The sequence below is a fragment of the Oryctolagus cuniculus genome, chromosome 4 (assembly GCF_051225735.1).
Source record: "Oryctolagus cuniculus isolate XC-2025 breed Fujian yellow rabbit chromosome 4, ASM5122573v1, whole genome shotgun sequence".
In the NCBI taxonomy this organism is placed as follows: Eukaryota; Metazoa; Chordata; class Mammalia; order Lagomorpha; family Leporidae; genus Oryctolagus; species Oryctolagus cuniculus.
In genome coordinates this window covers 142,652,680-142,675,084 of record NC_142870.1, presented here as the reverse complement: position 1 = coordinate 142,675,084, position 22,405 = coordinate 142,652,680, and the positions used below count along the sequence as shown (strand labels likewise).

At 46.5% G+C, this 22,405-nt stretch overlaps 1 protein-coding gene across 1 annotated transcript; it reads right to left on the bottom strand.

The window, feature by feature from the left end:
• Positions 1 to 20,805: 20,805 nt before the first annotated feature.
• Positions 20,806 to 21,685, bottom strand: LOC138849531 (proline-rich protein 23A). The gene has a single exon (XM_070073251.2). The coding sequence runs from the start codon at positions 21,663 to 21,665 to the stop codon at positions 20,895 to 20,897; it is 771 nt and encodes a 256-aa protein (XP_069929352.2). The 5' UTR covers positions 21,666 to 21,685; the 3' UTR covers positions 20,806 to 20,894.
• Between the last annotated feature and the right edge of the window lie 720 nt (positions 21,686 to 22,405).

Genomic DNA, 22,405 nt, shown 5'->3' with positions numbered 1-22,405 from the left:
ACTCTTGGCTACAAAAGTGGCCCCCTCCTCTGTATACCTCTCTAAGATGATAGAGAATGGGCTGGCATTGTGGCACAAGGGGGTTAAGCCACTGCTCGCAACAACAACATCCCATCCCATATCAGAGCACAGTGTGAGTCCTGGCAGCTCTGCTTATCATCCACCTCCCTGCTAATACACCTGGGAAAGCAGCAGATGATGGCCCAATCACTTGTGCTCTGCCACCCACATCAGAGACGTGGATGAAGTTCCAGGATATTGGCCTAGGCCTGGCCCAGTCCTAGGCATGGCAGCCTGTTGAGAAGTGAACCAGTAGATGCAAGATCTCTCTTTCAGTCTCTCCCTCTCTCTCTCTCTCTGTTGCTCTACATTTCAAATATATAAATTTTTTAAAAAATGATGTAGAAGCTTCTACTTAGAAAGACAACATGCACCAACCATGTATCTGCTCTCATAGCCTCTTTTTTTGCCACAATGCAAGTACCTCAAGCACAAATAGCCCAGTTAGGTACATCCTAATGAAGGGGTCTCTACATATCCTGGAAGAGATGCACGAATCACCCAACATAAACCAGTAGATGTCTAGTTTAGACCTGAGGATGCGAGATGTCAGCCTGCAGAAGGGACAGCTGTCAATTTAGAAGCATTCTCCCCAATACAGGATTTGAATGGTTTGTTTTGTGCATCTCTTACATATAGCATATTTGGCTCCAAGAAAAGGTTCTTTGGCAGGACCTGCTGCTGTGCCATAGCGGGTAAAGCTGTCACCTGTGGTGCAAGTATCCCAAATGGGTGCTGGTTCAATCTAGGCTACTCCTCTTCAGATCCAGCTCTCTACTATGGTCTGGAAAGCAGTGGAAGATGGCTCAGGTGTTGGGCCCCTGCCCCTGTGTGAGAGACCCAGAAGAAGCTCCTGGCTCCTGGCTTTGGATTGCCCCAGCCCCAGTCATTACAGCCATGGGGGATTGAACCAGCAATGGAAGATCTTTCTCTCTATTTTTCCCTTGCTCTGTCGGTATACCTCTCAAAAAATACATAAATAAATCTTTTTTAAAAAGCACTAAAAAGCAAAACAAAAAGATCTTTGGCAAAAGGTAATGAGCACTGGGCAAACAACAAGCTAGATTCATTTCCCCTTTAAATTTTGCATCCTAGTCATACATCCAGGTCTCCTCTGCCCCTTACCCTTCCATCCTCTCTTCCCACACCTCTGATGACTCCTTCCTCTGATCCTCCCTGCCCATACCCTCTACCCTTTCCACTTGCTCTCCCAAGAACCTAAAATGCCATTTACCTTGAAATGTTGATTCCCTTATGTACCAGGTTTTCAGGAAACTGTTGTAGAATTTAAACCTTACACTCAAGATTAATCAAGAATAGCATGTCTTCTGAATCCAGACAAGACCACCAAATATTCATGGACGAGATTAGAATTCCTTTGGGTACATATGATCTAGGATTACCTGACATTTCAACTCATCCACATACTGGACAGAATCACAGGTGCTAAATCCTGGAGGGCAAAACCTGATGGGACTTCCTCAGCAGGAAATCTACAGCATCTTTCTCTCCATAAACCTGGGGCTCAACAACAGTCTGAAAAGTCTCCTAAAATCCATACCCAAAACATTTTAATAACAATGCACATGCTACTGCTAATAAACTTAGTGTCGCTACCTTTAATTGGACTCTTCCCTAGATGAACATACGACACAGATGGTAGTACCATTTTGAAAAGATTTATTTTTTATTTGAAAGGCACAATTTTAGAGAGAGAAAGAATGGGAGATCATCCATCCTCTGGTTCGCCCTCTAAATGGCCTCCACAGCCAAGACTGAGCCAGTCTGAAGCTTGGACCCAGGAGTTTCTTCCAGGTCTCTCATGGGTGCAGGGCACCAAGGACCTGGACCATCCTCCGCTGCTTTCCCAGGCACATAATAGGGAGATAGATTGGAAATAGAGCAGCCAGAAATTGAACCAGGGCCCCTGTGGGATGCCGCATCCCAGGCATTAGCTTAATCCACTGTGCCACAACGCCAGCCCCCATGTTTTCCCCTATTGCCCAGCCTTCGACTGCAACCCTTGGGTTGACTAAAAATACTCCTCTCTGCTTTCTGGTAACACACCCTCAAGTGAGTAGGAGACTATCTGCACATGGAAATTTAATAGCACAAGCTCCCCAGTGGGACTATTTCATGGGTTTCAGAGGATTTTTCTACTCATCATCAAGTTGTATCTCTTCTGGACGCATCTTTGCATTATCTATTGGATCTGGGGCATATGCCTGATAAACATCTTGACACTGTAAATTACCTTCTCTGTGCTAGAAACCCCACTGACATAGAGAAAAACAACAGGATTGGGAGGAGGGCCTATTAAAGTTTAGATAGAATCTACCAAACTGTCACCCAAATTTCCCCCAGTATCTTTGGAAGCCGAAGGAATGACTCAAGCCCATGGCAGAAGGCCTCACACACAAAGGTCTTCTCATGCCCTACGCTAGCCCTTGTGACACTCCTAGCTGCTAGCAAAGAAGCAAGACTGACAAGGATGTGGACTGCTCAAGACCTCAAGGCCACCTAGACAATCGTTACGCCTCCTTCCCAGTAGAAGTTGACCAAACACTCTCCTGCCATCAGTTCCCCCTGAAGCTACTGCCTTCAAGATAGTGAATCTCTGCTCTCATTTTTGGGACATATGTCTAGATTGGTCTGGTCGATAACTTTTTGTATTCAAGTGGAAGGACAGCAGTATTACCAGAGACACTCAGACCCCTGGAGTGTGTTGGAGCACCCTTGAATTTCTCAGCCAAGACTGAGAAGACCTAAAACCCCCTTGTATTAAGTTCTCACATCGTAGGTATGAGATATCCTCATTTATATCAGAGAACAATGACCCCCCCCCCCCAAATGATTGTTGACTTCCCCCCAGGTTTCTCAGAAAACAGCCATCAAATTTTAGAAAATAAGTTCCAATTCTGGCAGATAATACTGTATAACCTGTTTGAGGGAAAAGCATTCTCTCCTAATAGACTAAGATCATCCTGACATATTCTATACCCTTCACAAGAGACAACTGCGAATATTTCTGTGTTTAACTGGCTATTGCAGACAGCAGTGGCTAGTGTTTATTTGAGACACAAATGCCTCCTTATGTACTAACGGTCCAGAGACAGAGCAGGTGTAACAGGTTTTTTTTTTTTTTTTTTTTTTTTTACCGGCACAGTGGACAGTGAGAGAGAGAGAGACAGAGAGAAAGGTCTTCCTTTGCCGTTAGTTCACCATCCAATGGCCGCTGCGGCCGGCCCACTGTGGCTGGGGCACTGCGCTGATCTGAAGCCAGGAGCCAGGTGCTTCTCCTGGTCTCCTATGGGGTGCAGGGCCCAAGCACTTAGGCCATCCTCCACTGCACTCCCTGGCCACAGCAGAGAGGTAGCCTGGAAGAGGGGCAACCGGGACAGAATCTGGCGCCCCGACCGTGACTAGAACCCGGTGTGCCGGCGCCACAAGGCAGAGGATTAGCCTAGTGAGCCGCGACGCCGGCCGAAACAGGTCTTCTGTAACCTGAATGGAGCTGCTCTGTGGCCTCTTCCTCTACACACCCTGACCACATGGAACTCTTGTGTCTCTTTGTGCATAAGCAATTGAGACAAGTCCTTGAGGTTTTTTTTCTCTCTCTTTTTAAAATTTATTTCCATCTTACTTGAAAGGCAGAGCAGTGCAGAGAGAGGAAGGGACAGAGAGAGAAAATGAGATTGCCTATCAGCTGTTTCATTTCCCAGATGCCCACAGCAGCCACTACTGAACCAGGCCAAATAGGGATCCAGGAACTCCATAAGGTTTTCCACTGGGGAGACAAGGTGGCAAGCACTCGAGCCAGCATCTGCTGCTTCCCAGGATGCATTTGCAGAAAGCTGGAGGGTCCTGCTCTGTGGTGCAGTGCATTAAGCTGTCATCTGCAGAGCTAGCATCCCACTCATATGGGCGCCAGTTCAAGTCCCGGTTGCTCCACTTCTGATACATCTCTCTGCTGATGCACCTGGCAAAGCAGTGAGAGATGGCCCGAGTCCTTGTGCCCCTGTACCCATGTGGGGGACCTGGAAGAAACTCCTGCCTCTTGGGTTTGGCCTGGTCTAGCCTTGGCCATTGAGGCCATTTGGGAAGTGAACTCTCTCTCTCCCTAACTATGCCTTTCAAATAAATCAGTAAATATTAAACAACAACAACAACAAACCAGGAAACTGGACTGGAAGCCGAGGTCCCAGGACTCAGACCAGCACTCTGAGAGGGGATGCAGGTTCCCCATGGTGATACAACCCACTGTGCCACAATGCCTACCTCACTCAGCTTGTTGGTAACCACCAAAAGCCCATTGATCAGAAAACTGGAACTAAGATGGCTTCAGTAGGTGAATGAATAAGCAAACTATGATACATCCATGCAATGAAATATTGCTTGGTCATGAAAATCAGTGAGTGATGAAGCCATGAAAATTCAGAGACACACTTGCAAAGAAGCTGAGGACTGACGTGGCTGCGGGCCCCAGCAGCAGATCGACGGTGTCCAGCGGTACCTGTAGGGCGCAGCCAGTGGCCAGAACCACGATGGAGGTGAGTGCCACGGCATGAGGAGGGAGCTGCACTGCAGCATAGAGGGTATAGGTAGGGTGGAACAGAGGAAGGATCCATCAGAGGTGTGGTAAGAAAGGCTGGAAGGGTAAGAGGCAGAGGAGATCTGGTTGTAGGACCAGGATGCACAATTTCAAGGGGAGATGAATCTAGCTTGTTGTTTGCCCAGTGCTCATTACCTTTTGCCAAAGATCTTTTTGTTTTGCTTTTTAGTGCTTTTGAAAAAAAGATTTAATGTGTTTATTGAGGGGTATACAGGTGGAGAAAGGGAAAGACAGAGAGAAAGGCTTCCCGTCACTGGTTCACTCCCCAATAGGCTGCAATGAATGGGGCTGGGGCAATCCAAAGCCCGGAGCCAGGAGCTTCTTCTGGGTCTCTCACACAGGGGCAGGGGCCCAAGCACTTGAGCCATCTTCTACTGTTTTCCCAGGCCATAGTAGAGAGCTGGATCAGAAGAGGAGCAGCCGAGATTGAACCAGCACCCATGTGGGATGCTTGCACCACAGGTGACAGCTTTACCAGCTATACAACAGCAATAGCTCCTACCAAAGAACCTTTTCTTGGAGGCATATATGCTATATGTAAGAGATGTACAAACCAAACCGGTCAAATCCTATATTGGGGAGAGTGTTTCTAAATTGACAGCTGTTACTTCTTCTACTGGTTTATGTTGGGTGATTCGTGCATCTCTTCCAGGATATGTAGAGACCCCTTCCTTAGGATGTACCTAGCTGGGCTATTTGTGCCTGAGGTACTTGTGTTGTGACAAAGAGTGGCTGTGACAGCAGATCTTGTGGTGGGTGCATGTTGTCTTTCTAAGTAGAAGTTTCTACATCATTTTTTAAAAAGAATTATTTATTTGAAATGTAGAGCAACAGAGAGAGAGAGAGAGGGAGAGACTGATAGAGAGATCTTGCATCCACGGGTTCACTTCTCAACAGGCTGCCATGCCTAGGACTGGGCCAGGCCTAGGCCAATATCCTGGAACTTCATCCACGTCTCTGATGTGGGTGACAAGGGCCCAAGTGATTGGGCCATCATCTGCTGCTTTCCCAGGTGTATTAGCAGGGAGCTGGATGATAAGCAGAGTTGCCAGGACTCACACTGTGCTCTGATATGGGATGGGATGTTGTTGTTGCAAGCAGTGGCTTAACCCCCTTGTGCCACAATGCCAGCCCATTCTGTATCATCTTAGAGAGGTATACAGAGGAGGGGGCCACTTTTGTAGCCAAGAGATTGGGAGGCACCTGCAGATTTAAGATTCTGAAATCTATCTACCTGGTTGTTTTCTTCCAGTGGTATGGCTAATCAGGGCTGTGACCTCACCATTTCACACTTGTTTGAGAACTTTAACCTTTTCTTGTACTCCACTGTTCTACAATAAATCTTGGGTCAGACCCACAGTATCCCCTCGCTCACTCCACCATTAGCCTGGGACAGGATAGTCTATCTGTATGCTGCCAAGGGCCTCTGCAGATCTCATATTAAGGTTTGATTGGCAATTAATCACTCTGTTTCATAAGTGCACTGACTATCTGGAACAGACATTTCACCCCAAACTCTTTGTACATATTAGCTCTTGTAATGATTCTGTGCCCCAATTTTTCCCAATGCCCAGGATACTGCGAATGTCAGTGTATTTCCTTTCACCAGTGTCCCAGTCAGTTCACCAAGGATTCAGAGCTTATCCACATTGCTGCAGCATGTTACGAGCTATTCAAAGTCCATTTTATTAAGTGCTTCCCTAAGTCAACTCCTGGCCCATCTGGGAAGATGGAGATACACAAGCAGAACTTAGGGAGAATGGAGAATATATGGCCAGGCAGGCAGAGAAGATGAACTGGGATTCTGCTGTAACAAAGGCCTCATCCAACTCACAGCTCTACAACTGGGATGGCCCTTCAGAGTTGTTTTAACTTGAAAGATGCCGGCTGGCTGAGCTACTTGCTAATGGAGCAGTCACTGGAGTGCACTACCCATGGAGGCAGAGATCATTCCTGGGGAACCACCCAGCTGAGTCAGCTGACACTGCCAGCAGTGCTGATGGGGGGGCCGAGGGGCCGTCCATCCCTGCATCACTGCCTCACTCACACTGGAAACTGGTGTCCTCAGGCGATTGCTTGAGGATGACAGCTGTGATTTCTGAGTGGCAAAGTTCATGAGCACCACATGTTCAGCTCTGAGTTTTGGATATCAGCACACAAGGATGAGGGAAATGCAAAATTCAACCATGGAGTGGAAAATGAATTCCCATTCAGAATAATGTCCTTGCTCTCAATGGTATCAATGTCATTAAATGCTATCAATAATTGTAGCTCTTATATGGAGGAAATGTAACTATTGAACTAATTAACACAGAAATAATAACAGAAATGCTGACATTCTGGTAGGGACAAATGAGATAACATTCATGAAGTGAGAAAAAAAGTTGATGTGATATTGACCAAAAATTGTGAAATAAGAGCAGTTACATAAGTGGACCCAGTTAATCTTAAGTCTTGAGAAATGAAAAATATAGCATTTTAAACAAATGCTGCCTAATAAAGAAAATGAGTAGAATTCTGAAAACAGGCAATGATAGCATCAGAAAATTGGAAGAAACTATTATGATAAAGGGTACAGAATATCATATGGGTACTGAGAGACGTGGTGGGGCTTTGATTGAATAGCATCACTTGTTCTCTCAGCAGTTCTGGAGATTGGTGAGGGGCTAAAATGTACCCAAAACCTAACATATACTAGTTGGAAGGTGTAATTGAAATATCTGCAAAAACACAAAGCTAAGATTTGCCACACAGGCCATAGCTGAAAGAATTCTTAGAAAGCACACCTTGGTAGGACAACAGATACAGAGGAAATGAAGTAGTGAAGTACAAGGAAAGAAAATGGGCAAAGTATGGTAACATATGTCAGTAAATCTAAATAATAATCATGTTCAGCAAAAAATAACATCTTTTTTATCAGTAATGATTTCTTTTTTATGAAATGTAAAATAAACTTGGCAAAATAATGGACGTGAAAAATTAGCAATGCGTATAAAAAAATCAAACACACAAACAAAAATTAGAACCCAAAAGAAGACTAGAAGTAGAATCATTCAAGAAAATGGAATCGCTGAAATGTGAAGATACTCAGTGGCTAGAAGTTTAAGCAGTCCAAATTGCCACAGGAATCGATTCAAAACCAAACCACAGTCATGTTACTGCAATGAGAAAACCATTTCTTAATATTCACAATCTGAAGGTGAGTGCTGGGGAGTGGCCGCCGCAGCTGGAAGTCCAGGTCAAAGCCGGGGCGGGCAGCAGGCTGCCATAGGATGCCAACATCACAATTTCCACCCCCCCTCTTTTTTTCAAAATGGGTTTCCCTATTTTATATTCCTGCGAGCCAAGTATGTTCCCATTTTACTATATCCTTGTTAATGTTTCTTCCTGCTAGAATCTTAAAACTTTTGTAATCTGGTGTAGAAACATGCTATCCTATTGTGTTTTCATTTTGCATTTCTTATTAGCATTAGGGTGGATCATTGTTTCATATGCATATTGGCTGTCCTTGTATCTTCTTCTTTGAAATGTTTCTATCATCTAATTTTCTGCTACTTTTTAAGAATTCAGTTTTAGAATACTATATTCCAGTGATTTGTCTGATGTTTGTGTCGTAAATACCCCTAGTACTCTCTTTTTTTTAAGAAATGAAATCTTTATTTGCAAATAACATAGTTTTATGTATCTGTATACACACATAAATATAAATGTCATAGGATGTATGACTAAAAAAATACTTGGAGCTATAAATGTATAGTAAGGTCATAAAGTACAAGATCAATATGTGAAATAAAATGTATCTATGTCAATGAACAATTGGAAACATTGGAAGAATTATTTATTTGAAGGGTCAAGTTACAGAGACAGAGGGAAAAACATTTCATCTGCAGGTTCATTCCCCAAAATGGGCACAATGGCTGCGGCTGGGCCAGGCTCCAGTCAGGAGCCAGGAGCTTCATCCAGGTCTCCCATGAGGGTGGTAGGGGTCCAGGAATTTGGGTAATTTTTTTTTTTTTTCTGCCAGGAGCATTTAGCTTGTTCTGTTAAACATCCAGACTCTATCAGTCTGTCAGCCACTGTCGGTCAGGTCTTTCTGTATGTTTCCCCACTTCCCTGTAAACAGCTCGTCTTTCAAGCTTGCTCCAGGCACATCAGCTAAAAGGACAGTCCCAGACTCTTCTCCCTCCCTTCCCTGCCTTAATCCAAATCTCACACTTCTCAGTGGGTCTCAGTATAGGATGGCTCGATGTACTATTGCTTGACTTTATGCTGGTGCAAAAGCAATACACATTTGGTGGAAGTGGTACTGGGACTCTGAATTTTGATCTTCCGCTAGGGTGCTGGATAGCGGCTGGATAGTGGCAGCAAGTGCAGCTCCCAGTCAGTCACGGCACTGGGATGATAAAGAACCGGCACTCCACGGGGTGCTCTGTTGCCAAGGGTTTGTGGATATTGTCTTACATATTTGCTCTCATCATGTCTATAAAGCTCCCCTCTGTGTATGTACATCAGATAATCAATGTTTTTATAAAAAGACTTAGTGTTGGATGATTTTGCTCAAGTTTAGGCTAAAGTAAATACTCTGAGCGTGTTTATGGCAGGCTAGGCTAAGCTATGATGTTTGGTAGGTTAGGTGGATTACACGAAATTTTGATTTTTAATAATTTTCAACATAAGTTGATTTTTCAACTAATTATGGGATTATCAGAATGTAAACCTGTTGTAAATCAAGGAGCATCTGGTATTAAACATGTTGTGCATTTCTTTTACCATGTTCACTATCTATATTCTTTTTTTTTTTTTTTTTGACAGGCAGAGTGGACAGAGAGAGAGACAGAGAGAAAGGTCTTCCTTTGCCGTTGGTTCACCCTCCAATGGCCACCGCGGCCGGTGGGCTGCGGCTGGCGCATCGCACTGATCCGAAGGCAGGAGCCAGGTGCATCTCCTGGTCTCCCATGCAGGTGCAGGGCCCAGGGACTTGGGCCATCCTCCACTGCACTCCCTGGCCAGAGCAGAGAGCTGGCCTGGAAGAGGGGCAACCGGGACAGAATCCGGCACCCCAACCGGGACTAGAACCCGGTGTGCCGGCGCCGCTAGGTGGAGGATTAGCCTATTGAGCCACAGTGCCAGCTCTATCTATATTCTTTCTAAAAAAAGATTTATTTTATTTATTTGAAAGAGTTACAGAGTAAGATAGAGATAGAGAGAGGGGAGGGGTCTTCCATCTGCTGGTTCACTCCCCAAATAGCCTCAATGACTGGAACTGAGCCAATTCGAAGGCAGGAGACAGGAGCATCTTCCAGGTCTCCTACGTGGGTGCAGGGGCCCAATAGCTTGGGCCACCCCCTACTGCTTTCCCAGGCCATAGCAGAGAGTTAGATCGGAAGTGGAGCAACCAGGGTGCACACCAGTGCCCATATGGATGCCAGCACTGCAGGTGGAGGCTTTTACCCACTCTACCACAGCACTGGCCCCAAAGGTTTTTCTCTTTGCTGTAATCATAGTTTTGGGACCTTGTTAACCATTGAGTGTGCACTTAAAAATAGATGTTGAATAGGTAATTAACTTTTTTCTTCTATCAATTATGAGCAGTTTTCATTTATTATGAATCTCTTTGAGTATTGTCCACTACATTTTCTCCCTTTGGAACTTCCACATGTTCGAACTTTCCTGTACTAGCTCTTGTTGCTTACTTATAATTTTTTGCCTGCATTCTTCTATGGTAAATTGTAAGTAGTTCCTCTAGGCTTCTAATTCTCTCTCCACTTGTTTCTTATCATTTGTTTAAAGACATAAATTATACTTTTATCAACATGTGTCTCTTGCCTCTCTCTGGAGGTTCATTTTAACCAACTTCTTTAAAAAGCAGTTATGTTCTTTGTATCATTTCTTATCCCTTAGCCTCATTTTCCTCTTCTTTGGCTGAACAATTTATAGATGACTTTTCAATAATATGGATCCAGTAAATATCTTCATTGTTTGAGGGACTGATTTTGCAGCTTCTTCTTTCAGCATTCCATCATTTATGTTGGCTTGCTTTTGAATGTCTGCATTGGGTAGTGAAGGCACACTTACTGGAACTTTAAATATGATTTTGAATTTTCATTTATTTATTTGAAAATCAGAGGGGGAAGGTAGAAGGGGAGAGAGAAAACACAATGTACAACCACGCCGGCTGATGTATTTTCTTCTTGAAGATTTTTTCTGGCTATTCTAGTCCAAAATGAATGTCTTCAGTTATTTCTTTATGTGTAGAATGTGGTGATTTGGAGAAATTCAGAATTTGTAGAAGTAGAATCATCTTTGTTGACTGAGACTTGGAGTTGATTAATGATTAACTCTTACATATGTGCTATATGGAGGAACATGTGATTGTGTGTGTGTGTGTGGTGTGTGTGTTTGGGTGTGTCAATCCTAGTCAAGATGGTAGCTGGTATAGAGAGGGAATAGTCTTTCTTTCTTGAAGACTGTTAATATTGACAAGCAAAAATATTATACATGGATGTCAATTTTCAAAATGAACACTTTTATACAGCTCAGAAACAGAAGTTTCTGAAATTTGAAGACCACAGCTTTCTGTCAGTGAAAACAGAATAAATTTTCTAAAAGTTCCATTTAAATTTTAAAAATATTGCCTGACATTTAGTAAACCCTTTGAGGTACAACATTATTAATATATTTGCACACATTTAATTTAGCTTGTACCTCAAGGAGTCATTAAAAATTTGTGCTCTTCATCCTACCCAGCTCACTGTTGATGACCTGGGAAAGCATGGCCCAAGACCTTGGGCCCCTGCACATGCGTGGGAGACCCAGAAGAAGCTCCTGCCTCCTGGCTTTGGTCTGCCAGAGCCCTAGCTGTTGCAGCCATTGGGGAGTGAACCAGCAGATGGAAGATCTCTCTCTCTCTCTCTCTCTCTCTCTCTCTTTCTTTTTGCCTCTGCCTCTCTGTTACTCTGCCTTTCAAACACATAAATAAATATCATGAGATCACAGGAGGAAGGCTTTGTTTCTGGGGATTTTATTCTATTCCATTGGTCTGTATGTCTGCCTCCATTCTCATACCGTTTTGATTAGTATTATTTGTAATAAGTTTCTTTAAAAGATTTATATATTTATTTGAAGGGCAGAGTTACTGGGGGTGGGGGCAGGGAACAGATCTTCCATCTCTTGGTTTACTCACCAAAAGGCAGCAGCAACAGGGCTGGGCCAGGCTGAAGCAAGGAGCCTGGAGCTCCATCCAGGCCTCCCACATAGTGCAATGGTCCAACCCCTGGGCCATCCTCTGCTGCTTTCCCCAGTGTATTTGCAGGGAGCTGGAGCAAAAGCAGACAGGAACTGGCACCTCTATGGGATGCCAGCACTGCAGGCAGTAGCTTCAGCTACTGTGCCACAGCACTGAACTCCTATAATAAGTTTTGAAAGTAGGATGTCTGTGAGTTTTAACTTTGTTATTTTTTAAGAGAGTTTGTTCACTTGGCGTTCCTTGAAATTCCACATGAATCTTAAGATGGATTTTTCTGCTTCTACTAAAAAAATTGCTGGGATTGTGATAAGGACTGTGCTGAATTGTAAATGATTTTGGGTGGTACTGACATCTTAACAACGTTAAGTCTTTCATTCTGTGAACACAGAGTATCTTTCCATTTATCTGTGCCTTCTTTAATTTGTTTCAGCAATGTTTTGTACTTTTCAGTGTTAAAGTGTTTTGCCTTGGTTAAATTTATTCCCAGTTATTTAATTATTTCTGACGCTGTTATTGTAATTAATTATCTTTTTAAAGGCATCCACATCAATGTTGAGTGAAGAAAGCAATCACTTTGTCTATATAGTGATGAGTAGTTTCTTGGAAAATTTTCACTGATGTATTTGATATCATCTGGTGCAGCAATAGGCTGCCTTGTGAAATGCTGAAGATCATTGGAGTGAAAGGTAGATCCAGATTTTTATTTGTTTATTGATTGATTTATTTCCCATTCTTCCTTTCCCAAATCAGGGGCTAACCACAGATTTAAAATAATGACCTTTTTGATTGACTTCAGAGATTCACTCTTTATTTATTTATTGAACACAGAGTGTAAGATTTTATTGTCAGGCCTGGCATTGTGGCACAGAGGGTTATGGCACTGCCTGAGAAACCTGCATCTCATCTGAGTGCAGGTTTGAGTCCTGGTTGCTCAACTTCCAATCCAGCACCCTGCTAATGCATCTGGGAATGCAATAGAAGATGGCTCAAGTGCTTGGGCCCCTGCACCTATGTGGGAGACCTGCATGGAGTTCCAGGATCCTGGGTTCAATCTGGCCTAGCCTTGGCAGCTGTGGCCATTTGGGGGAGTGAATCTTTCTGTTTCTCTCTCTTTCTCTCTCCCTCTCTCTTTGTGTCTCTTCCTCTCTGTAACTCTTTGAAATAAACAGATAAATCAGTCTTCAAAAAAGAAATTTGACTGCCTTCCTGATACAGCACAAAGTGAAGCACAGGGCTAGATCACTCAGCCCTTTCTCCTTTTATCAACCCAAGTTCAAACTGCCTGCATCTCTCGCTTTCTCTCTCTCTCTCTCGCTCTCTAATAAATAAATAATTTATTTGAAAGACAGAGTTACAGAGGCAGAGAGAAAGAGAGACAGGTCTTCCATCTGCTGGTTTATTCCCAAATGTCCACAATGGCCACAGCTGTGCTGATTAAAAGTGAGGTGCTTCCTCCAGGTCTCCCATGTGGGTGCAGGGACCCAAGGACTTGGGCCATTCTCTACTGTTTTCCCAGGCTGTAGCAGAGAGCAGGATTGGAAGAGGAGTTACAGAGAGGCAGAGGTGCACACACGTGCCTTCTCTTGGTCTACCACATGGGTGCAGGGGCCTAAGGACTTGAGCCATCTTCTGCTGCTTTCCCAGGGCATAGTAGAGAGCTGGATCTGAAGTGGAGTAGCTGCGACTAGAACTGGCACCCATATGGGATGCAGGCACTGCAGGTGGTGGCTTTACCCACTATGCCACAGCGCCATCCCCCCTTTTGTTTTGAGACTTATTCATTTATTTGAAAGGCAAAGTTAAAGAGAGAGAAAGGGAGAGGGAGAGTCAGAGCGAGATCTTCCATCTTCTTGTTCACTTTCCATTTGGCTGGAATAGCCAGAGCTGGACCAGACGAAGCCAGGAGCCAGGAGCTTCTTCCGGGTCTCCCATAAAATTACATCCAGGGGCCCAAGCAGTTCGGCCATCTTCTGCTGCTTTCCCAGGTGTATTAGCAGGGAGCTAGATGTGAACTGGAGCAGCAGGGACTTGTACTGGCACACATATGGGATGCTGACACTGCAGGTGTCGCTAGCCACAGTGTTAGCACCTAAAGTTCCTTCATTGGTCTGTTTTTGTTGGGATTCCAGCAGAGGCAGGAAGTCTCCTTTGTCTCCAGGCATCCTTAAGTCATGCACTGCTCCACAAGGAGACCCTCTATATGTGTACTTTCTGATCTTGGGGGAGTTAACCAGCTATAGCAGGTTCACTGAGTTCTACCATCTGGGTTGATTTCACCCCTGGGAGGAATCTCTATTCCAAAGGAGAACTTAGATCAGTAGGTGCCTATCCTGTGTAATAACCTCCAGTTTCATTTTTGAGTCAACAGCTATATGAGGTCTGGTTCTCAGCAGGAGTCTCTGGTGTGTCTGAGTGAGGAACAGAAATTTCCCTGGTGGAGATGAGATGATGCTGAGGTTCCCTTTCTTTTGGGAGAGGCGACAGTGTGGCAGAACTAAGGGGAGCTGCCATGGTGAATGAGAGCGTGAAAGTGACAGTCAGAGGAGGGGACCTCCAAGAGTTCCGTGGAACAACGGAATGAAAAGGTTATTTTTGTGCAAAATAATTTGAAATGTATGCATAGTTTCTTCACAAAACAAGCCCCATCCTAGAATTTCGTAAAACACAAATCACCTGTTGTGTGTTTTGTTGGTATTGACGCCTGTATTGCACGAGAAATTTTCATCCCTTTGGCTTCCAAAGATACTGGGGGAAATTTGGGTGAGAGTTTGTTAGACTCTATCTAAACTTTCATAAGCCCTGCTCCCAATCCTGCTATTTTTTTCTATGTCAGTGGGATTTCTAGCACAGAGAAGGTAATTTACAGTGTCAAAATGTTTATCTGGGATATGCACCAGCTCCAATAGATAATGCAAGGGTATGTCCAGAACAGATACAACTTGATGATGAGTAGAAAAATCCTCTGAAACTCATGAAATAGTCCCACTGGGGAGCTTGTGCTATTAAATTTCCATGTGCAGATAGTCTCCTACTCACTTGAGGGTGTGTTATCAGAAAGCAGAGAGGAGTATTTTTAGTCAAGGACCCATGGGTTGCAGTTAAAGGCTGGGCAATAGGGGAAAACATGTGCTATTTGACAGAGGCAGGAAGTCTCCTTTGTCTCCAGGCATCCTGAAGTCATGCACTGCTCCACAAGGAGAACCTCTGTATGTTTATGCTCTGATCTTGGGGGAGTTAACCAGCTGTAGCAGGCATACTGAGTTCTACCATCTGGGTTGATTTCAACCCTAGGAGGAATCTCTATTCTAAAGGGGAACACATGTGCTATTTGACATAGCCATGGGGAATGGAGGTGTAGCTCTGTGGATTAAGCTAACGCCTAGGATGCAGCTTCCCACATGGGCCCTGGTTCAAGTTCAGGCTGTTGCACTTCTGAACCAGCTCCCTATTAATGTGCTTGGAAAAGCAGCAGAGGATTGTCCAAGTCCTTGGCCCGGGCACCCATGGGGGACTGGAAAGAAGCTCTTGGCTCCTGGGTTTGGTCTGGCTCAGTCTTTCCTGTTGCAACCATTTAGGGAGTGAACCAGAGGACGGATGATTTCTATCTCTCTTTGTGTAACTCTGCTTTTCAAATAAATAAGTAAATCTTTCAAAAAAAGGAAATAACATTGGTGTCATATGTTTATCCAGGGAAGAGTCCAAGCAAAGGTAGCAACATTAAATATATTAACAGTAGCATTTGCATTGTTATTGAAAATGTTCTTGGTATGAATTTTAGGAGACTTTTCAGACTGTTGTTGAGCCCCAGTTTTATGGAGAGAAAGATGTGGTAGGTTTCTTGCTGAGTAAGTTCCGTCAGCTTTTGCCCTGCAGGATTTAGTACCTGTGATTTTGTCCAATATGTTGGATGAGTTGAAATGTCAGGTAATCCTAGATCATATGTACCCAAAGGAATTCTAATCTTTTCATTAATATTTGGTGTTCTTGCCTGGATTTAGAAGACTTGCTATTCTTGATTAATCTTGAGTGTATGGTTTAAATTCTACAACAATTTCCTGAATACCTGGTACATAAGGGAATGAACCTTTCAAGGTAACTGGCATTTTAGGTTCTTGGGAGAGCTGGTGGAAAGGGTAGAGGGTATGGGTAAGGAGGAACCGGGGAAGGAGTCATCAGAGGTGTGGGAAGAGAGGACAGAAGGGGAAGGCGCAGAGGAGATCTGGATGTAGGACAAGGATGCACAATTTAATTGGGGAAATGAATCCATCTTGTTGTTTGCCCAGTGCTCGTTAGCTTTTGACAAAGAATCTTTCTGTTTTTTTTTTATTTTTTGGTGCTATTTGAAAGATTTATTTATGTATTTATTGAGAGGTAGAGTTAAAGACAGAGAAAGGGAAAGACAGAGAGAAAGGCTTCCCGTCACTGGTTCACTCCCCAATTGGCTGCAATGAATGGGGCTGGGGCAATCCAAAGCCAGGAGCCAGGAGCTTCTTCTGGGTCTCTCACACAGGGGCCGGGGCCCAAGCACCTGAGCCATCTTCTACTGTTTTCCCAGGCCATAGTAGAGAGCTGGATCAGAAGAGGAGCAGCCGAGATTGAACCAGCACCCATGTGGGATGCTTGCACCACAGGTGACAGCTTTACCCACTATGGCACAGCAGCAGCTCTCTCCAAAGAATCTCTCCTTGAAGCCAAATATGCAATATGTAAGAGATGTACAAACCAAACCAGTCAAATCCTATTTTGGGGAGAATGCTTCTAAATTCCCAGCTGTCCCTTCTGCAGGTTGACATCCCACATCCTCGGTTGTACACTTGACTTCTACTGGTTTATGTTGGGTGATTCGTGCATCTCTTCGAGGATATGTAGAGACCCCTTCCTTAGGATGTACCTACCTGGGCAATTTGTGCTTGAGGTACTTGCATTATGGCAAAGAGAGGCTGTGAGAGCAGATCTTGTGGTGGGTGTACGTTGTCTTTCTAGGCAGAGATTTTTGAATTATTTATATGAAATGTAGAGCAACAGAAAGAGAGGGAGAGACTGATAGAAAGATCTTCCATTTTCTGGTTCAATCCAACTGGCCGCCATGCCAAGGCTGGGGCAGGCCAAAGCCAATAACCTGGAACTTCTTCTGGGTCTCTGATTGGGTGGCAAGGGCCCAAGTGTGTGGGCCATCATCTGCTGTTTTCCCAGGTGTATTAGCAGGGAGGTGGATGATAAGCAGAGTTGCCAGGACTCACACTGTGCTCTGATATGGGATGGGATGTTGTTGTTGCAAGCAGTGGCTTAACCCCCTTGTGCCACAATGCCAGCCTATTCTGCAGCATCTTAGGAGCTTTACTGAGCAGCGGGTAGCACTCTTGCAGCCAAGAGATTGGGAGGCACCTGCAGATTTAAGATTCTGAAATCTATCTACCTGGTTGTTTTCTTCCAGTGTCAGGGCCAATCAGGGCTGTGACCTCAGCATTACACACGTGTTTGAGAACTTTAACCTTTTCTTGTACTCCACTGTCCTACAATAAATCCTGGGTCAGACCCACAGTATCCCCTCACTCACCCCACCATTAGCCTGGGACAGGAAAGTCTATCTGTATGCAGCCAAGGGCCTTTTTGGATCTCATATTAAGGTTTGATTGGCAATTAATCACTCTGTTTCATAAGTGCACTGACTATCCTAGAACAACCCTTTCACCCCATGCTATTTGTACATGTTAGCTCTTGTAATGATTTTGTGCCCTACATTTTCCCAATGCCCAGGATACTGAAAATATCAGTGTATTTCCTGCCACCAGTGTCCCAGTAAGTTCACCAAGGATTCAGAGCTTATCCACATTGCTGCAGCATGTTACGAGCTATTCAAAGTCCATTTTATTAAGTGCTTCCCTAAGTCAACTCCTGGCCCATCTGGGAAGATGGAGATTTACAAGCAGGACTTTGGGAGAATGGAGAATATATGGCCAGGCAGATAGAGAAGCTGAACTGGGATGCTGCTGTAACAAAGGCCTCATCCAACTCACAGCTCAGAGTCGTTTTAACTTGAAGGATGCGGGCTGGCTGAGCTACTTGCTAATGGAGCAGTCACTGGAGTGCACTACCCATGGAGGCAGAGATCATTCCTGGGGAACCACCCAGCTGAGTCAGCTGACACTGCCAGCAGTGCTGATGGGTGGGCCGAGGGGCCGTCCATCCCTGCATCACTGCCTCACTCACACTGGAAACTGGTGTCCTCAGGTGATTGCTTGAGGATGACAGCTGTGATTTCTGAGTGGCAAAGTCCATGAGCACCACAAATGCTGTCTTATACAGAACATATGCAGAGGCCGGTGTTGCGGCTCACTGGGCTAATCCTCCACCTGTGCCGCCGGCGCCCCGGGTTCTGTTCCTGGTCAGGATGCTGGATTCTGTCCCGGTTGCATCTCTTCCAGTCCAGCTCTCTGCTGTGGCCCGGGGGTGTAGTGGAGGATGGCTCAGGCAGTTGGGCCCTGCACCCACATGTGAGACCAGGAGGAAGCACCTGGCTCATGGTTTGGATCAGCACAGCGCGCTGGCCATAGTGGCCACTTTGGGGGTGAATCAACGGAAAAAGGAAGACCTTTCTCTCTGTCTCTCTCTCTCTCACTAACTCTGCCTAAAAACATGAAATAAAATAAAAATTACGAAGAAGTGGCATAGCTGGGACTCCAAGTGACATCAAATGGGATGCAGTATCCCAACCAACACTTGAACTGCTGAGTCATGATGTCTGCACCTTGTTTTCAAAATTATATATAAAAAAAAGAACATAAGCAGACATTTGAAAACAGGCAGCGACAGTATATTATGCGGAAGGGTACTGAATATCATATGCAGTGGCCTTTGAAAATAGCATCATTTGTCCTTTCAGCAGTTCTGGAGATTGGAGAGGGGTGCAATGTGCAAGAGAAACTGACTCTTTTGAAATTGAAATTCGAAAGGCTTAGTTCTCCAGAGGTGAAAGGTCACCGGTTGCAGCAGACAGCTTTTCTAACACTGAATACATCCGACTAAACAGTAGAACATCAAAGTCAAGAAAGCCAACAGCCTCATCTCATACAAGGAAAAGACAGCAGCAGCGGCAGATTTCGAGCATGCACTACTAGCATGGCAGGGAAAGGAGGACAGGACTATCTTTAAAGGAGTGAGAGAGTGCAGGCAGCATTTTAGAACTTCAAACCCACCTAAAACCTAACACATACTAGCTTGAAGGTGTCATTGAAATATGTGCAGATACACAAAACTAAGATTTGCCACACAGGCCATAGCTGAAAGGATTCTTAGAAAGCACACCTCGGTAGGACAACAGATACAGAGGAAATGAAGCCACAAAATGCAAGTACAGAAAATGGGCAAAGAAACTGATAATACAATGAATGGTCAGAAAAAATAACATCTTGCTTACCAGTAATAATTTATTTTTCATGAAACAGAATACAAACTTGGCCAAAGAAGGGACATGACAAATTAGCAATGCTGTGTAAAACATTAGCCCAACCCGCAAACACACATGAAAACCCCCAAACAATCAAGACTAGAAGTAGAATCCTTCCTAGAAAACGGAATCGCGGAAATGTGAAGATACTCAGTGGCTAGAAGTGTAAACAGTCCAAATTGCCACAGGAATCGATTCAAAACCAAACCACAGTCACATTGGTGCAACGAGAAACCCATTTCTTAATAGTGACAATCTGAAGGTGATGCTACAGTCATGTCATCCCTGAAGCTCATTTCCCTCTAAATCCCTGAAGCTCCACATTGTCTTTGTTTCCTCTTGGGCCAGGGTTCCACACACAGAAATGGCCCAAAGACTCCACACACCTTTTTGATATACATTCACAATTAAATGCCAACCTTGAAATAATCTGACAAGTCAGTGTAGTCACATAGCTGGGAAAAACAAAATGAGCACAGAACCAACCTTTTTGCTCGGGCATCAACTAATTTCTTCGGTAGGACAAGGGTTGTTGACAATCACGTCCAGGAAAGATCACACTCCATGGTGAAATTCCAAAGCATTAACATGAGGCATAAGACAGGAATATTGCTATCAATTATACAGTTCAACCTGGATTTCAAAGAAAACCCAGTATAAAAAACTAAGAAAGAGAAGAATCTACCAATGAAACACTACAGAAATCCAATAATTCTCTCCCCGATGTCAGATCAATAGAAGAAACAAATGATTTCTATACAGTAGCAACAATGTACAACATATACTCAGGATCCTAGAACAACACAAAAGAGACTTAGAATTGGGAACTTTGAACATGCATGGGGCATTGTCTTACAAATAGACAGGAAGCAATGAATGGGAAAGAGTTGGTCTTTGGGGGGAGGGGGGTGTACAACCCTAACTCCCAAACCTAACTACTTGCTAACCAAGTCATGAACCAAATGGGGGGTACGTGGTCACGGTGCCCAGTGCGTTGTTTGGTCCACGTCCAACTGTTTTCCAGACCCCCCGAAAGGGACTAGGGCCAGCCTCAGGAAGAGTCCGCGGTCAGACGTTTGCCAAGAGCTTGCAGAGTCTAGGGCCCGAAGCAAACCGATTCCGTCCTCATTGCAATGTGGGAGACGAGGGGTCCAGTGGTAGGGTGCTGGGGGCGGGCTGGCAAAGTTTTCCACAAGTGCTGAGCTGAGGCTGGAAGCAAAGGTCAGGGCCATGACAGTGCCTGGGTGCCTTGTGCGCAGAGCAGGGCCCAAGCAGAACCTGAGATCTCAGGGCGGCTGCGCTGCAGGCAGCATTGTCCTCGGGTGTGGGAGGAGATGGTCCTTCTCCCAGACCTGCTGAGCCAACAAACAGCCCTGCAGAATGGTGCAAGGCCGTCTACAGCCAAAGGACCTCCCTCTCTGCGCCGTCTAGCCTTGCGGACACACAGCCAGCCGGGCCCCCAGAACGGCTCTCAGAAGCCCCTCACCTGGGCGTCAGCTGCGTGGCGACGGGGTGCAGAGGCAGCTCCTTCATTCCTGGAACAGGCGTCTCCGGGCCTTGCAGGCGGGCCGAGGAGGGCGCTGCGGGCGCCCCGGGGGCTCTGGACTGGGAGACGGAGGGAGAGGCTGCAGCGGAGAGCCGGGGAGCGGCCGCCACAGCTCCCAGTCCAGGTGGAAGGCCGAGCCGGGGCTGGAGCCCCTTGCAGCGCCCAGGCAGAGCCCCGCCGCCCAGCCGGCTGCAGGGTCCGCGCGGAACGCCAGGAGCTCGGGGTCGGCGTCCTCTTCCTCTTCGGAGGCCTCTGCCTGGCCGGCCATCTCCGTGGGGGCTGAGCACACCAATCCCTGCTGCTGCTGCTGCTGCTGCTGCTGCTGCTGCTGCTGCTGCTGCTGCTGCTGTACCACGACGGCCTCGGCCGCGGCGTCCAGGACAGCGGCCAGCGCCAGGCCGCCCGGCGAGGGGCCCTGGCCGGCGGCCTCCAGGAGGCCCTCGGGGACCAGCAGCAGCGTGTGGCCGGGCAGAGACACGCTGAGGACCGCCGTGGGCGCGGGCTCCAGCAGCAGGTCGACGTCGTCCAGCGGCAGCTGCAGGGCGCAGCCGGCGGCCAGGACCACGACCACGACGGAGGGGAGCGCCGAGGCGGGCGGGGCCGCGGGCGGGGCCGGGAGGCCGGGCTGGGGCCCGGGCTCGGCGGCCGCGGGCTCCTGCACTCGGCGGCGCTTGGCAGGGCCGGCTGCTCCGGGCTGCGGGGGCCCCGCGGGCTCAGGGCAGGCGCTGGGGCTGCGGGGCCGGACGCCCCTCATGTCGACGGCGCTGCGGGCTGCGCTCCGGGGGCCTGGCAGAGGGCGCGAGGGGCGACGGGCTTCGCGGGCTTCGCGGGCTTCGCGGGCTTCCGGGCGCTGTCAGGTCTGGGTTCAGGAGTAGCGGCCTGCGGCGGACGGGTGAGGCGGTCTGCGGCGGACAGGTGAGGCGGTCTGCGGCGGACAGGTGAGGTGGCGTGGGATGTACGGGTGAGGTTCCCTGAGGCAGACGGGTGAGGAGGCGTGAGGCTGTCTGGTGGTCTGCGGTCCAGCTTCGGGGCTCGGCCTGGAGTCTTGAAATCTTCAGCCTTCCATGTACAGACCCGATGCAGAATGGACGACCAATCGCGTTGCGAGCGTGGCTCTGGGAACCGAAGTGCCTGTACATCCCACTAAGCCCTGCTCCTGGAGGCTCCGCCCTGAGGCGGGGCAGTTGACGACCATCCAGGGCTGTGGTTGGTTGGTCAGTGTGCGGGAACCTTAGGGGGCGGGCCACTGTGCGACTCCTGGGCTTGTCAAGTTCTCGGGCTTTCTCACGTTGAGAACTGTGTAATGTTCAGGTCGCGCGAGTGGATTATCACATCAGGATTCCCAGGTGACAACCCTGACCCGGAAGTGCCCTGGGCGCCATTTTTATTCCTGGAGGTTTTTTTTGATTTTAGGTGAGATTCATAGGCCTGTGTTTCGCCTAAGTTGTCAATGGCTGGTGTGGCCCCTCAGGGTGTTGGAAAGGTAGGGGATGG